At 43.5% G+C, this 18817-nt stretch overlaps 1 protein-coding gene across 1 annotated transcript; it reads right to left on the minus strand.

The window, feature by feature from the left end:
• Positions 1-455: 455 nt before the first annotated feature.
• LOC149453403 (uncharacterized) lies at positions 456-16827 on the minus strand. Its single transcript, XM_089688575.1, is given in 9 exon segments — positions 456-1908; positions 9472-9591; positions 9676-10482; positions 14008-14149; positions 14263-14462; positions 14579-14702; positions 14789-14959; positions 15234-15345; positions 16787-16827. Coding segments are annotated over 8 exon segments (2748 nt in total). The 5' UTR covers positions 15327-15345; positions 16787-16827; the 3' UTR covers positions 456-817.
• Between the last annotated feature and the right edge of the window lie 1990 nt (positions 16828-18817).

Genomic DNA, 18817 nt, shown 5'->3' on the forward strand with positions numbered 1-18817 from the left:
ACATTCTCTGGCAGCTCTCCTCCCCCCACCATCCACACTACATTCTCTGACAGCTCTCCCCCACTATCCACACTACATTCTCTGACAGCTCTCCTCCCACCATCCACACTACATTCTCTGACAGCTCTCCTTCCCCCACCATCCACACTACATTCTCTGACAGCTCTCCTCCCCCCACCATCCACACTACATTCTCTGACAGCTCTCCTCCCCCCACTATCCACACTACATTCTCTGACAGCTCTACCCCCCACCATCCACACTACATTCTCTGACAGCTCTCCTCCCCCCACCATCCACACTACATTCTCTGACAACTCTCCTCCACCATCCACACTACATTCTCTGACAGTTCTCCTCCCCCCACCATCCACACTACATTCTCTGCATTCTGTGGGCTATATCTATATACATTTTTCTTTAGTAGAATACACAATAGGCAGACAAGGATTCAGTTATTGTTTTTGCAGTTTTCTTTATTGCTCGCACTGTTCATTTGTTGTCTTTGTATTGGAAGAATAGTCCATATATTGTCACACAATTTTTTGAGTATTATGGAGACTATACCCCAATGAGAATCCTTTTTCTAGGATGTACCCCTTGATATCTTCATTCTTTAAAATATTGTCCTTTGAAAAGCACTTTCACCTGTTAAAAGCGAACATATATTTGTCAGCAGGTGTGTACTGGAATATTGAGTTAGACTTCCTCCATGCATAAACCACGTTCCGCACTCTTGCTATGACAAAAGGGCGATCATTGAGTATCTTTTCTGAAGTTTACAGTTTTTATTCTCATTAAAACATTTCCCACACCCTTAACATGAAAAAGGACCCTCACCCATGTGTTTTTTCTTATGTTTAATAAGGTAGTCTTTCCTTGAGAAACATTTCCCACACTCTGAGCATGAGAAAGGACGTTCACCTGTGTGCATTCTCTGATGTATAACAAGTTTTGCTTTATCGCGAAAACATTTCCCACACTCTGAACATGAATATGGGGGCTCACTGTTGTGAGTTTTCTGGTGTGTAGCAAGCTCTGCTTTTTGAGCGAAACAATTCCCACACTGTGGACATGAATATGAACATTCATCTGTGTGAATTCTTTGGTGTATATCAAGTTTTTCTTCGTTGCAGAAACATTTCCCACACTCTGAACATGAATGGGGATGTTTACTCTTGTGAGTTTTCTGATGTGCAACAAGGTCTCCTTTTTGAGTGAAACATTTCCCGCACTCTAAACAGGAAAAAGGACGCTCGCCTGTGTGAATTCTCTGGTGCATAATAAGATTTCCTTTCTGACTGAAACATTTCCCACACTCTGAACAGGAAAAAGGACTCTCACCCGTGTGAATTCTCTGGTGTGTAAGAAGGCTTCCTTTCTCAGTAAAACATTTCCCACACTCTGAACAGGAAAATGGACGCTCACCAGTATGAATTCTCTGGTGCTTAAGAAGGCTTCCTTGCTGAGTGAAACATTTCCCACACTCTGCGCATGAGAAAGGACGCTCGCCTGTGTGAATTCTCTCATGGGCAAGGAGGTGTTGCTTTGTATTGAAACATTTCCCACATTCTGAACATGAGAAAGGATGCGCGCCTGTGTGATTTCTATGGTGCATAAGAAGGTCCCATTTCTGAATGAAACCTTTCCCGCACTCTGAACATGAAAAAGGACGCTCACCTGTGTGAATTCTGTGATGTTTAACAAGGCTGTCTTTCCTTAAGAAACTTTTCCCGCACTCTGAACATGTGAAAGCACGCTCCCCCGTGTGACTTCTCTGGTGTACAAGAAGGTCTCCTTTCTGAGTGAATAATTTCCCACACTCTGTACAGGAAAAGGGACGCTCGCCAGTATGAATTCTCTGGTGCAGAAGTAATTTTCTTTTCTCAGTAAAACATTTCCCACACTCTGTACATGCATAGGAGTGCGCACTCTTTCCACACTCTAAACATGACAATGAATTGTCTGCTATTTGACCTTCCCCATGGCTTAAAAAGGATTCCTTGCGATTAGATGAACCTGTCGATCTATTCACACTGTGAGGTTTTAGACGAATAAGTAAAGTCAGGTTATGTGAACGATCAGTGGATTCCTCAGGATTAGAGGGATCCATTGGTGTCTCCAAGTGACACGGTCTGTGATGTATACCTTGACTTAAGGAATTTGTTCTTGAAGATAATATCGTCCTGTTGTCTTGTGCATAGTCTGGGAATAAAGTACGATCTCCCGCTGAGGTATTTATATTCCATACACAGAGTCCATCTGTGGGGAAAGAATTATTAAATAAATGTTATATCAATTCTTCACATCTTACATTCATCACTCTTATAGTTTGATGTAACAGTTAACCACTTCACAGACCTGACATTGTATTAGGAGCAATCATAGCAGAAAAGTATGAATACAAACCATGGAGAGGGGACAATATACCCGAACCACATGGAGTAACAGGGTTTGTAAATCGATGACATTATATTGAGGAATGGAGATGGACCTTTCATATGGTGTATAGTATCTCCTCCTCATTTGTTGGGAACGTGACGTTATATTGAGGAATGGAGATGGACCTTTCATATGGTGTCCAGTATCTCCTCCTCATTTGTTGGGGACATGACGTTATATTGAGGAATGGAGATGGACCTTTCATATGGTGTCCAGTATCTCCTCCTCATTTGTTGGGAACATGATGTTATATTGAGGAACGGAGATGGACCTTTCATATGGTGTCCACTATCTCCTCATTTGTTGGGAACATGACGTTATATTGAGGAATGGAGATGAAGCTTTCATATGGTGTCCAGTATGTCCTCCTCATTTGTTGGGAACATGACGTTATATTGAGGAACGGAGATGGACCTTTCATATGGTGTCCAGTATCTCCTCATTTGTTGGGAACATGACGTTATATTGAGGAATGGAGATGAAGCTTTCATATGGTGTCCAGTATGTCCTCCTCATTTGTTGGGAACATGACGTTATATTGAGGAATGGAGATGAAGCTTTCATATGATGTCCAGTATTTTCCCCTCAATATTTGGGAATATGATGTGTAGAATTTGAATAGATAGCAGATAGCAGTTTTCTAATTTACTTTACTACTTACTTGTGTCCATATGTAGAGAAGATTCCTCCTGTTTACTTTTTATAATCTCCCCCTCTTCCACAGGCAGCTGAGCTCCACCTACCAACACCTCTTCTTCTTTAACCTCAGCTTTGATGTCTTTCAGTTCTTCACCCTAAACCCAAAGATCATGAAATATAGATATATTAAAATACAAAAGAATGTCCTTTCATAGCTTAGAATACATTTTTAGGACTACATCTACCTGATGCTGGTGAGGGATGGTGTGATCTTCCTGTGTGGAATACCGGGAATACAGAGGACGGGGACATCTCTCTGGTGGGTTCCCATGACTGGATCCATCTGTAGGAAACACACACACTGACTGAATCCATTGTTTCTATGTGTTTATCAGATGATGGGGGATCTAGGTGGACCCTCCGTACTGCTCTCTCCTTTACAATAAAGTCTCATCTTACCCGGTGATGTGAGGGGCGGCTGATTGTCTATCATGATGTCCTTACAAAGATCATCTCACCTAATGAGGTGATGATCTACAGTATATATCCCCAATCATCAATCCATATACCAAAACGGTTTCTGTATTTAGTGTTTATTACTCACCAGTGCTGATATCTAGAGAAGACTCCTCCTGTTTGATTGTCACCATCGTCTTAATTTCCTCCGTAGTTCGCTGATAATTCATCACAGATGTCTCCTTTTCTTGCTTTTTAACCTCAACTTTTATATACATCTGTTCTTCATTCTGAACCAACATTATAAAAAAGTACAATCTTCAAAATGTGAGGACTGATAGGCAGATATAACAGTGTAATCTCATAAATCTGGAGTCACTGTTGCGTTCTACCCACCTACCTTATGATGGTGGGGGATGGTGTGACCTTCCTGTGTGGAATCCCGGGAATAAAGAGGACAGGGACATCTCTCTGGTGGGTTCCCATTACTGGATCCATCTACCTGATGATGGTGGGGGGTGGTGTGACCTTCCTGTGTGGATTCCCAGGAATACAGAGGACGGAGATATCTCTCTGGTGGGTTCCCATGACTGGATCCATCTACCTGATGATGGTGGGGGATGGTGTGATCTTTCTGTGTGGAATCCTGGGAATACAGAGGACAGGGACATCTCTTTGGTGGGTTCCCATGACTGGATCCATCTGTAGGAAACACACACACTGACTGAATCCATTGTTTCTATGTGTTTATCAGATGATGGGGGATCTAGGTGGACCCTCCGTACTGCTCTCTCCTTTACAATAAAGTCTCCTCTTACCCGGTGATGTGAGGGGCGGCTGATTGTCCATCATGACGTCCTTGTAGAGATCCTTGTGTCCTTCTAAATACTCAGTACCAAACCAAAGTAATAAACAACAGTACACCTTCACACCGCCTACTTTCCATTCTCGCTCGCATGCTTGCAGGCCCCCCTTCCCATTTTACTACCGCGCCTGTACACCCCCCTCTTAAAACTGTGCCTGCTACTTACTCTAGTCTACACTCTGTAGACATACCCTTAGCTCCCTTGTTCCCGCTACTTTCTCCTCTAACCCCTGTGCCTTTAACCCTACTCTCAACAATGGACCTGTTTACGCTTTCCCCTACCAACATCTTATTATATCCTCTACTACCAGCTTCAACAATGTCTCCTCTGTACTTCCTCCCAACTCAACCGTCCCCCGGAAATTCCTGTTTCTAAATGACATCACTTCCTGTATATACCTTTTTATTATTTCCTGTCTGTGTGTGTGTGTGTGTGTTCCACGTTAAAGTGACATCACCTTCTTGTTGAGAATATAAATCCTGCCCTCTACGTTCTGCGGCCCATTATATACATTATTCCACACAGATTATACCTGAGCTAAAACTCAGACATTAAAAAAATAATTGAGATACAACATAATGCACATGACACTCACCGGCCACTTTATTAGGTCCACCTTGCTAGTCCCAGGTTGGACCACCTATTGCCTTCATTCTTGGTGGCATAGATTCAACAAGGTGTTGGAAATGTTCCTCAGAGATTTTGTTCCATATTGACATGATGGCATTACTCAGTTGCTGCAGATTTGTTGGCTGCACATCCATGAAACGTTGATACAGGGCAGGATGGATCCACCACACCATGACACCACCAGCCTGAATCGTTGATACAAGGCAGGGTGGATCCTCCACACCATGACACCACCACCACCAGCCTGAACTGTGGATACAAGGCAGGATGGATCCCCCACACCATGACACCACCACCACCAGCCTGAACTGTGGATACAAGGCAGGATGGATCCCCCACACCATGACACCAACACCACCAGCCTGAACCGTTGATACAAGGCAGGATGGATCCCCCACACCATGACACCACCACCACCAGCCTGAACTGTGGATACAAGGCAGGATGGATCCCCCACACCATGACACCACCACCACCAGCCTGAACCATTGATACAAGGCAGGATGGATCCACCACACCATGACACCACCAGCCTGAACCTTTGATTCAAGGCAGGATGGATCCATGCTTTCATGTTGTTCTGACCCGCCCATCTGACCCGCCCATCTGAAAGTCGCAGCTGAAATCCAGACTCATCAGACCAGGCAACATTTTTCCAATCTTCTATTGTCCAATTTTGGTGATCCTGTGCGAATTGTAGCCTCCGTTTCCTGTTCTTAGCTGACAGGAGCTGCACCCAGTATGGTCTTCTGCTGCTGTAGCCCATCTGCTACAAGTTTAGACATGCTATGCCTTCAGAGATGGTATTCTGCATACCTTGGTTGTAACAAGGGGTTATTTGAGTTATTGTTGCCTTTCTATCATCTCCAACCAGTCTGCCCATTCTCCTCTGACCTCAAGGAGACATTTTACACCACATAACTGCCACTCCCTGGATATTTTCTCTTTTTGTGCATTCAGAGATCGTATTCTGCATACCTTGGTTGTAACGAGTGGTTGAGTTACTGTTGCCTTTCCATCATCTCCAACGAGTCTACCCATTCTCCTCTGACATCAACAAGGTATTTTCCTCCAAACACCTGGATATTTTCTCTTTTTCGGACCATTCTCTGTAAACCCTAGAGATGGTTGTGCAAGAAAATCCAAGTAGATCAGCAGTTTTTGAAATACTCAGATCAGCCCGTCTGGCACCAACAACCATGCCACTTTCAATGTCACTTAAATCCCCTTTCTTCTACATTCTAATGCTCGGTTTGAATGTAAGTCGTCTTCACCATGTCTAGATGCCTAAATGCATCGAGTTGCTGCCATGTGATTGGCTGATTAGCCATTTGTGTGACCAAGCCATTGAACAGATGGACCTCATAAAGTGGCCGGTGAGGGTATATGTATATTTTTTCATTGTTATTAACATCATCGCCAACATAAATGGTACTCACTCCTTTATTGTCACACGCAAAAGTAAACACCCCTCCCTTGTAAGAATAAATACATAACGAAACACAAAAATACTTTGAAAGAACTTTATTAGTTATAATGATGGTGACACCGAAGAATGAACAGCAATTAAAATAATGATACAAAGAATTCTAACTAAAAAAACTGATCACCCAGAATGTAACTTTCACTTGTAGAGTGTCTGATGCAGGCCATAGACGGGTTGAAAAAAAAATCGGCCGATTTTCGCACCATTAGTTGGTTAATTGGTCAGCCGTTTTGGGACATTTTTTTTTATCGGTAAAGTTGGAAAAAAATCGGCCGATTTTCCCGGCAATGATGGGCAAATCGGAGGAGAAGGAAGAAGAAGAGGAAGAGGAGGAGGAAGAGGAGGAAGAAGAGGAAGAAGAAGAAGAATTCCAGTCCGCTATTATATTTGACATGAAAAAGTATTGCGGTTGCAACAATGTATCTATTTGTATCCGAATAAAACCATCTGGATACAATGTTGCAACTGCAATACTTTTTTGTGTCAAATATAATAGCGGAGCTCTCTGCAAGGGACAGAAGTAATTAAATGCCGGCCATAGACGGGATGAAAATCGGCCGATTTTTTTTTACCATTGGTGGTAATGTCGGCCTATTGAACGACCAGTTTTTCGTTTTTTTTTTTTAAACCGGTTGGTTTTTGACCAGTCTATGGCCTGCATAAGGTCCTGTTTCTGAGTGAAGCATTTCAGACACTCTAAACATGAGAAGAGTGCGCTCACCTGTGTGACTTTTCTGGTGAATGAGAGGTTTTACTTTCTTGTAGAGAAATTTCCTTCATATTGAACCTTGAGAATGAGAATGAAATATCTTTTATAGTGTTTAGGAACCCTCCCACACTTCCAACAATAGGAATAGTTTTTTTTAAATATTAAGGGCAAAATATTCACTGGCACTAGGGGGCCAAGCCCCACTCCTGAAAAAAAAAAACCCACACCATAATCCTCCCTCCACCAAACTTTACACTTGACACAATGCAGTCAGGCAAGTACCATTCTCCTGGCAACCGCCAAACCCAGACACATCCATCGGATTTTCAGACACAGAAGTGTGATTGGTCTCTCCAGAGAACACGTGTCCTCTGCTCTAGAGTCCAGTGGCGGCGTACTTTACACCACGACATCCGACGCTTTGCATTGCACTTGGTGATGTAAGGCTTGGATGCAGCTGCTCAGCCATGGAAACCCTATCCATGGAGCTCTCTACACACTGTTTTTGGGCTCATCTGAAGGCCACATCAAGTTTGGAGGTCTTTAGCTATTGACTCTGCAGACAGTTGGTGACTTCTGAGCACTGTGCGCTTCAGCATGCGATGACCCCGCTCTGTCATGTGACGTGGCCGACCACTTGGTCGCTGAGTTGCTGTTGTTCCCAGTTGCTTCCACTTTGTTATGATCCCACTAACAATTTAGGGTGGAATATTTAGTAGCCAGGAAATGTCACAGATGGACTTATTGCACAGGTGGCCACCTATCACGGGACCACGCTTGGAGTCACTGAGCACCCGAGAGCGACCCATTCTTTCACCAATGTTTGTAGAAGCAGTCTGCATGCCTAGAGGCTTGATTGTATACACCTGTGTCCATGGGGGTGATTGGAACACCTGAATCAAATGATATGGAGGGCGGGGCCAATACTTTTGGAAATACAGTGTATGTTGGTACAGCAGTTAACAGTTTCACAGAGTTCTGGCATGGAATTGGGTGCAATCATAACAAAACAAATAAATACAAATCAGATAAAGGATACAATGTACCCAAATCACAATAGATAACAATGTCTGTGCAACGATGACATTTTTACTGTGAGAATGGAAATGGGTATTCCTTTACCTCATTTGTTGGGAACATGACATTATATTGAGGAATGGAGATGGACCTTACATATGGTGTCCTGTATCTCCTCCTCATTTGTTGGGAACGTCACGTTATACTGAAAAATGGAGGTGGACCTTTCATATGGTGTCCAGTATCTCCTCCTCATTTGTTGGGAACATGATGTTATATTGAGGAATGGAGATGGACCTTTCATATGGTGTACAGTATCTCCTCCTTATTTGTTGGGAACATGACGTTCTATTGAGGAATGGAGATGGACCTTTCATATGGTGTCCAGTATCTCCTCTTCATTTGTTGGGAACATGACGTTCTATTGAGGAATGGAGATGGACCTTTCATATGGTGTCCAGTATCTCCTCCTCATTTGTTGGGAACATGACATTATATTGAGGAATGGAGATGGACCTTTCATATGGTGTCCAGTAACTCCTCCTCATTTGTTGGGAACATGACGTTATATTGAGGAATGGAGATGGACCTTTCATATGGTGTCCAGTATCTCCTCCTCATTTGTTGGGAACATTGTGTAGTGTGGTAAAAGATGACTGGAGGTTTGTACACCATGTGGTCTACAGTACCTCCACATTTGCAGGGATGTAGGATAGGTACATTGATGATGTTGTTATTGTCAACAGTTAAGATTTCTTGATCTTTTCCTTACTGAAGTTCTCCAACTGGAACAAAGGAACGACAGACTGTGTGTGTTTTGGAAAAAAGTTTTAACTTCCGAATACAGAAAGGATTCTTTGCTGGAAGGGCTGCAGAAATGTAGAATACAATTTCACAAAAATGGTTTACACAGACTCAATATCTTACGCTATTGCTTATTCTCTTACTTATCCTCTTGGGTCTAAGTAGGATGGTTTTCTGAGTAAAACATTTCTAGCACCCTGAGCAGAAAAATGGATGTTTGCCCATGCAAATTGTCTGGTGTGTAAGAGGGTCTTCTTTCTGGATAGAACATTTCCCGCACGGCGAGCATTAAAAAGGTGCTTGCCTTCGTAACTTTTCTGGTGGTTACACAGTGAAACATTCATATCACTCTTAAGAGGAAAAAGGATGCTCACTACTGTGAATTCTCTGATGTTTAAGTAGTTTTTCTCTCACAACGAAACATTTCCCGCACTCAGAACAGGCAAAAGGACGCTCGCGGCTGTGAATTCTCTGGTGTCTAAGCAGGTTCCCTTTTCGGTTGAAAAATTTTCCACACTCTAAACATGAATGAGGACGCTTGCCTTTGTGACTTTGATAGTGTACGAGAAGGTTTGCTTTCTCAGTGAAACTTTTTCCACACTCTAAACAGGAAAAAGAATGCTCACTTGTGTGAGTTTCCTTGTGTCTAAGAAATTTTCCTTTCTTTGTGAAACATTTCCCACACTCTGAACAGGAAAAAGACCGAGCACCTGTGTGGACTCTCTGATGTCTGAGGAGTTTTCCTTTCTCGGGGAAACATTTCCCGCACTCTGAACAGGAAAAAGGGCGCTCGCCCGTGTGCGTTCTCTGGTGTCTAATGAGGGTTCCTTTTTGAGCAAAGCTTTTACCGCACTCTGAACAGGAATAGGGACGCTCGCCTGTGTGAGTTCTCTGGTGCGTAAGAAGTTTTCCTTTCTCAATGAAACATTTCCCACATTCTGAACAGGAAAATGGACGCTCACCTGTGTGAATTCTCTGGTGTATAAGAAGGCACCCTTTCTGAGTGAAACATTTCCCGCACTCTGAACAGGAAAAAGGATGCTCGCACGTGCTACTTCGCTGGTGTGTAAGAAGTTGTCCTTCGTTCATGAAACATTTCCCGTACTCGGAAAAGGACGAAGGGTGCTCAGGCGCGTGTGTTCTCCGGTGTCTAAAAAGTACTTTGTTTTCAGCGAAGGAGTTCTCACCTTCTAAACGTGACAATGAATAGTCTTCTATATGAACTCCTTCGTGGATTACAGACGATTCCTTGAATTTAGAGGGATCTGTTGATCGATCCACACTGTGAAGTTTCAGATGAATATCTGATGTCATGTCATGTGAATAAATAGAGGATTCCTCGGGATTAGAGGGATCCATCGATCTTGACAAACGGATTCCAAAGGAATTTGTTCTTGGGGAATTTTGTGCTGTCCCGTTATTTTGTTCATCATCTGGAAATGGAATAAAATATATACACATGATTTCACATTTCCGGGTAGGAGGCGCGCGCGCTCCCTACCTGCGTCGCCATTTGTGGCCACGGCAGTCAGTCACCGGGTCCCGGCCAGTGGTTATTCGCCGGCGTCCAGTGATTGCCGAGCATCTCCGGCGGGGGAGAGACCTGTATGTAAACAAAACAGTTCTCTCCCCTGTCAGCTCCTGCACACTGCTTTGCATGGCTGTGCATAACACAGCCATGCAAAGCAGTGTGCTTACAGTGAAGCACACACACAGCCCCATAGTAAAACAGCACACAGTTAACCCTTTGCTCGCCCCTCATGTTAACCCCTTCCTGCCCAGTGTCATTAGCACAGTGTGGGTGCCCCCGGATGTTAACCCCTTCCTGCCCGGTGTCATTAGTACAGCGTCAGTGTCCCCGGATGTTAACCCCTTCCTGCCCAGTGCCATTAGTACAGTGGTCGGTGCTTTTTATTAGCACTGATCACTGTATTGGTGTCACTGGAGATGTCAGTGACACGAAGTCAGTCTCCCCCCCCCAGTGTCAGAATGCCCGCCGCAGTCCCGCTATAAGTCGCTGATCGCCACCATTACTAGTAAAAATAACAAAAAAAACCCCAGTATCTATACCGCCATTTGTAGACGCTATAACTTTCACGTAAACCAATTAATTTACACGTATCAGGATTTTTTTTTTTTAGCGAAGACACGGAGCGCGATACATTTTGGCCGAAATGTATGACAAAATTTGATTTTTAAATTTTTTTTCCTGGGCATGTTTAATCGCTTCCCTGCCACAGTATAGCAGATATACTGCTACTAGGCAGCACAGGTGAGCAAAATCACATATATATACACGTGATTCTGCATTTCTGGGTAGGGGGCGTGTGCCCTACTCGCGCCGCCATTCGCGGATGTAAGTCACAGGGTCCCGGCCGGTGATTACCCACCGGCGCCCGGTGATTACCGACAATCACCGACTGGGAGGAAGACTGTTTTGTTTACAAACAGTCTTCCTCCCTGTCAGCTCGGGCACACTGCACAGCACAGCCATCCCGATCAGTGTGATTACAGTGAAGCACACCCCCTCCCCCACCCCCTAGTAAAAGACTCCCACACAAGCCCCTCAAATTAACCCCTTCCCGCCCAGTGCCCTTAGTAAAGTGTCAGTGCTGTTTTTTAGCACTGATCACTGTATTGATGTCACTGGGGATGTCAGTAACACCAAGTCAGTCCCCCCCAGTCTCAGAATGCCAGCCGCAGTCTCGCTATATGTCACTGATCGCCGCCATTACTAGTAGAAAAAAAAAATCCCTGTATCTATCCCACCTTTTGTAGACACTATAACTTTCAAGTAAACCAATTAATTTACATATATCTGGATTTTTTTTTTAAGCAAAGACACGGAGCAGAATACATTTTGGCCAAAATGTATGAAGAAATTAGATTTTTTTTATTTTTTTTCCTGGACATGTTTAACCAATTCAATACCGGGCAATTTTACACCTTCCTGCCCAGGCCAGTTTTCAGGTTTCAGCCTCTCACAATTTGAATGACAATTGCGCGGTCATACAACATTGTACCCAAACTAAAATTTTATCATTTTCTTCACACAACTAGAGCTTTCTTTTGGTGGTATTTAATCACTGCCGGGGTTTTTATTTTTTGCTAAATTAAGAAAAAAAGACCAAACATTTTGAAAAAAAAAACACACGTTTTTCTTTGTTTCTGTTATAAAAGTTTGCAAATAAATAAATGTTCTTCATAAATTTAGGCCAATATGTATTCTGCTACATGTCTTTGGTGAAAATAACCCAAATTAGGATGTATTTTTCAGTTTGTAGGAAGGTTATAGAGTTCACAAACTATGGTAGAGATCTGAATATTGATCAATCCTGAAGTACTGACAGCCAATCTAATTTCTTGAGGTCCCAGAATGTCAGAACAGTACAGATATCCCCCAAATGACCCCTTTTTGCAGAGTAGACAGTCCGATGTACTTCATAAGAGGCATGGCGAGTTTTTTGAAGTTGTATTTTTTTTGTCATTTTTCAGAAAATTAAAAAAATTAGTTTCACTATTTTTTTTTTTACATATTGTCACCAGTGCAGTACAGCGTCATCATATAACTGGCATGGCGGTGATCAGGGACACTGACTGGTAACAGTATGAAAAAAATATATTTTTTTTTTTATTATTTTTTATTAATTTTTTTTCTTTTTTTTTCATATTTCACTATGACCAAAGTAGTACAATGTTACCATAGTAACATTGTACTACTTTGGGGAAGTGATCAGTATTTTTTTTTTTTTTACACAATTTGCTTATAGCAAAGAATTACTTTGCTATAAGCAAGCATTTACCTGAATGACACCGATTCATTCAGGGTTTTTTTTTTTTTTTTTGTGCTTAGCTGTGATTTGGCCACAGCTAATCACATGACATGTGCATGTGATTAGCTGTGACCATTCACAGCTAGACACTAGTATACAATGGATGGCATGAATGAAGCCATCCATTGCATAGAACTGTCATGTGACCTGCTGTGATTGGTCACAGCAGGTCACATGGTACCGGCAACGGGGGCCGGTACTCAGATCTGTCATCGACCGTGTCCGAGGTACACGGCTGGTGACAGATCGCGCCGCTGCGCGGCTCTGCAGGAGCGCGATCTGCGCATACGCGGGAGGACGCATATGGCGTCCACCCGGAACGCTGATGACATTTTCCAGCCGCCATTCGGCCATAGGGCAGGCGGCAAATGGTTAATAGCAAAAAGTCAAAAATATTGTATTTTTTTCTCAAAATTGTCGGTCTTTTTTTTTATAGCGCAAAAAATCAAGAACGCACAGGCAATCAAATACCACCAAAAGAAAGCTATTCATGGGGAAAAAAGGACATAAATTTCATTTCATTTGGGTGCAGCGTTGCACGACCGTGCAATTGTCACTCAAAGTAACGCAGCGCCATAACACAAAAAATGCCCTGGTCAGGAAGGGGGGGGGGGGAACCTCAGGAGGGCAATTTAATTATTTATTTCAGGTACTTATATAGCGCCGTCAATTTATGCAGTGCTTTACATGTATGTATATATATATATATATATATATTTTGGGCATTCATATCAGTCCTTGCCCCCGAGGAGCGTACAATCTAAGGTCCCAAACTCGCATTCATACATACACATACTAGGGACAATTAACCTACCAGCATGTCTTTGGAGTGTGGGAGGAAATCAGAGTACCTAGAGGAAACCCACCCAGGCACAGGGAGAACATGCAAACTCCAGGCAAGAGATGCTGTGGTTGGGATCCGAACCAATGACTCTAGCACTGCCAGGCAGAAGTGCTAACCTCTCAGCCATTGCAGGATCAATTGCAGGTTTGCAATTTTGCTGGGAGGGTGAATTCCATAGACATTTGTCTTTTAAGCTAATCAAATGGTGTAAATGTACACTTCATAGTCATAAAATTCAACGGATATGGCAACTGTCTCTGCATTTAGTGTTTCTGACTTACTTGTGTCCATATGTAGAGAAAATTCCTCCGGTTTATTTTCCACAATCATCTCCCCCTCCTCCATAGACTGCTGATCTCCCCTCACCAATGTCTCTTCTGCTTCCTCTTTAATCTCAACTTTGATGTCTTTCATTTCTTCACCCTAAACCCCAAAGATGACAGAATACATTTATAAAAAAACGATAAATTAAATACAAGAAATGTCATCTCCTTGCTTGGAATACATGTTAAAAATAGATGTTCACATCCATGTACCTGATAATGGTGAGGGATGGTGTGATCTTCCTGTGTGGAATCCCAGAAAAACAGAGGACGGGGATATCTCTCTGGTGGGTTCCCATGACTGGATCCATCTACCTGATGATGGTGAGGGATGGTGTGATCTTCCTGTGTGGAATCCCGGGAATACAGAGGACGGGGACATCTCTCTGGTGGGTTCCCATTACTGGATCCATCTGTATGAAACACACACACTGACTGAATCCATTGTTTCTATGTGTTTATCAGATGATGGGGGATCTAGGTGGACCCTCCGTACTGCTCTCTCCTTTCCAATAAAGTCTCCTCTTACCCGGTGATGTGAGGGGCGGTTGATTGTCCATCATGACGTCCTTGTAGAGGTCCTTGTGTCCTTCTAAATACTCCCACTCCTCCATGGAGAAATAGACAGTGACGTCCTGACACCTTATAGGAACCTGACACACACAATGATACAGTCACCATCCAGACACATCCCTTGTCTGTTACTGGAGAATGTCCCAGAATTCCCGGCACCACTCACCTCTCCTGTCAGCAAATCAATGATCTTCTGGGTGACTTCTAGAATCTTCTTGGCACTGGTTCCTTCTGTTGTCAGGCGGTGAGGTGGAGGTACTGTGATGGGTGATGTCCTGTGAAGACGGCTGCTGGGTGGTAAAGGCTCACCAGATATTTTCTTCACTACTTTATAATCCTGTATAGAGAGAAAGTAACAATTATCACCACAGACTTCCTAGAATCCTCCTCACCTCTCCGGTCAGGTCTGTGTTTTATTAAACGAGATAAGATTGACATCATGTGACCTCCCAGAATCCTCCTCACCTCTCCGGTCAGGTCTGTGTTTTATTAACAGAGATAAAAGTGATGTCATGTGACCTCCCAGAATCCTCCTCGCCTCTCCGATCAGGTCTGTGTTTTATCAATAGAGATAAGAGTGATGTCATTTGACCTCCCAGAATCCTCCTCACCTCTCCGGTCAGCAGGTAGATGATATCCAGAGTGAGGTCCAATATCCTCTCCATCATGTGACTTTGGTCTTCATCCATCCTCATTGAGGTCATGTGATCTATACAGGACTCTCTGTAGACGGATAATAAACTGAGAATTATCTGGACTGTAGCGGGAGGAATGATGTCTACACAGAGTTCCTCCAGAGTTATGATATCTTCATATTCTGTATTAGTGGTTAATCTCATTGACAGTAAACTAGAAATTCTCTTTAGAAGGAATATAAACCCTAAGAATCAACTTTTGTTATCAGCTCACTCTTGTTCTGTTAATTACCATTGAACGCGTTTGATATTATTACCTGTTGATCCTGACGTGTCAACTAATAACTTCCCATGTTGAACTCTTACCACTTATCATGGCAAGGATGAGGCAAGAATGTTAACAGCTTGGGCACCATGTGCATGAGTAGTCATATTACCCATCAATGTGAAAAGACCTGCTTTGCCTAAAGGACACAGCAAATAGCTCAGCTTGCTCCATCTCCCATCTCTGTAGCTTCTTCTTTCTCATCTACCTCCATCCCTGTTCATGGCACACAAGTAACCTCTCCTGCCTATACTCGCAGAGAGGCTCTTTTGTCTAGGGGGTTTAGAAGGATCATTGCCTCCTTCACCACTGGCATTGGTAATGGGCAGAGACAAGAGGAGGAAGCTGGGGCTGGAAGTGGAGCTCTCCTCATCATAGGATTCCAATCCATAATCTCCTCACCATCCAGTCTTCCATCCACCTGGTGCTGAAGTGAAAGAAAAAGCTCTATCCTGTCTACTTGCCTAGGATGTATCCGGTCTATAAACCAGAGGCTCTGGATGGACGATTGGATAAATGGCTCTATATTTAGGATGTATCCGGTCTATAAACCAGAGGCTCTGGATGGACGATTGGATAAATGGCTCTATATTTAGGACGTATCCGGTCTATAAACCAGAGGCTCTGGATGGACGGTTGGATAAATGGTTCTAAATTTAGGACGTATCTGGTCTATAAACCAGAGGCCCCGGATGGACGGTTGGATAAATGGTTCTATATTTAGGATGTATCCAGTCTATAAACCAGAGGCTCTGGATGGACGGTTGGATAAATGGTTCTATATTTAGGATGTATCCAGTCTATAAACCAGAGGCTCTGGATGGACGGTTGGATAAATGGTTCTATATTTAGGACGTATCCGGTCTATAAACCAGAGGCTCTGGATGGACGGTTGGATAAATGGTTCTAGATTTAGGACGTATCCGGTCTATAAACCAGAGGCTCCGGATGGACGGTTGGATAAATGGTTCTAGATTTAGGACGTATCCGGTCTATAAACCAGAGGCTCCGGATGGACGGTTGGATAAATGGTTCTAGATTTAGGACGTATCCGGTCTATAAACCAGAGGCTCCGGATGGACGGTTGGATAAATGGTTCTATATTTAGGACGTATCCGGTCTATAAACCAGAGGCTCTGGATGGACAGTTGGATATATTAGATCTACATTTGAGCACATATTATGATCCCACATATTCTATTACCTCCTCTGCTGCCAGTTCCAGCAATGTCTCCTCTCTACTTCCTCCCAACTCACCTCTCACCTGGAACTTCCCATTTCTATTTGCTACCACTTCCTCTTTCCCCCCTACATCACTTCCTGTGAATGAGTTCAACTCACATTATGTCAGATTGCCTCCTTGTGGACAACATAAATACTGCAGTCTATGCTATGTACATTCGAATTTTATTATGCTACACGTTATCATGGAGAGATTATGTCTTTGCTAAAAAAAATCCCAATAATTGTATATTAATTGGTTTACGTGAAAGTTATAGCGTCTACAAATGGCGATATAGATACTGGAATATTTATTTATTTTTATACTAGTAATGGACTGCGGCGGGCATTCTGACACTGGGAGGGAACTGACTGCTACTGTCATCCCCAGTGACACCAATAGAATGATCAGTGCTTATAAAAAGCACCAACACTGTACTAATGGCACTGGGCAGGAAGGGGTTAACATCCGGGGGCACCGACACTGTGCTAATGGTACTGGGCAGGAAAGGGTTAACATCCGGGGCACCGACACTGTGCTACTGGCACTGGGCAGTAAGGGGTTAACATCTGGGGGCACCAACACTGTACTAATGGCACTGGGCAGGAAGGGGTTAACATCTGGGGGCACCGACACTGTGCTAATGGCACTGAGTAGGAAGGGGTTAACATTCGGGGGCACCGACACTGTACTGATAGCACTGGGCAGGAAGGGGTTAACATCCGGGGGCACCGACACTGTACTAATGACACTGGGCAGGAAGGGATTAACATCTGAAGGCACTGACACTGTACTAATGGCACTGGACAGGAAGGGGTTAACATCCGGGGGCACCTACACTGTACTAATGGCACTGGGCAGGAAGGGGTTAACGTGGGGCGATCAAAGGGTTAACTGTGTGTGTGTGTTACTAGGGAGACATGCTGCTGTGCAGAGAGATACAAAGCAGCATATCCATGCTGACAGGAGAGAGACCTGCATTGTTTACACACAGGTCTCTCCCCTGTCAGCTCTGCTGTCGATCACCGATTGCCGGCCAGGACCCGGTGATTGACAAACCCCAGCTGCCAATAGCTGCCTGGGTAGGGCGGCGCACGCACGCGCCCCCTACCTGGAAATGCAAATCATGCGTATATATACGTGTTTTTGCGCAAACGTGCCACCCTTAGGCAGTACCTCTGCTATAGAGAGGCAGGAAAGTGGTTGAGCAGAGCTGCATAAATAGGAATGTCAAGTACTCAGAAGGAAGAGACATCAAATGGTATGTGCTTTCAGATGGTAAGTCTCCCTCAGTAAGTAGCCGTCTCTGGTCCACGTCTTTTATACATAAACATGGTGCAATCAGGGGCGGACTGACCATTTGGAAACTTGGGCACTGCCCGAGGGCCCAGGGTGAGTAGGGGGCCCCATGAGATGCCCCTGGTACCTTTTTCATAGGCTTTTTTGAGTTTTAGCATGGACACAGGGGCCTCATGATCCCCTATTGCCCGGGGGCCCCATGAGTTGTCAGTCCACCCCGGGGTGCAATACTTTTACATATTTTCCAAGTATAGTAGTAATACTAAAAATAAATGTAACAGCCTTTCTTGCATATAGGATTCCAATCTATACTGAAACATAAAACTCCTCCCAACATACTAACAGAAAGTTTTAAAGCAGAAATAGAAATGCATACGTAACCAAATCAGTGTATATATCAAAGACGGAGAAGTAACCTTCAAACCTGATATCATTACCTTATACATTTATAAATATATTTCCAGAAACTTTTATCATTAATATGATTTATATCATTTTATCAGTTAATAATATTGAACTTTGATACTCTCAGGGGCCATGTACACTGCAGCTGATAAACTGGCGTTCAGGAGCTTTTCAGTGTTTTTTTCATCAGCCCCTGAACTCTCCCTAATGTTTTCCTATGTGTCCATCGTCGTTTACAGGCAGTTGAGTTTACAGTTGTTGTTTTTGAACGCACCAAACTTACGCTCAGGAGTAGATTTTATCAGTATT

The sequence above is a fragment of the Staurois parvus genome, unplaced genomic scaffold (genome assembly GCF_062004578.1).
Source record: "Staurois parvus isolate SC_StPar_1 unplaced genomic scaffold, SC_StPar_1.0 ptg000449l, whole genome shotgun sequence".
In the NCBI taxonomy this organism is placed as follows: Eukaryota; Metazoa; Chordata; class Amphibia; order Anura; family Ranidae; genus Staurois; species Staurois parvus.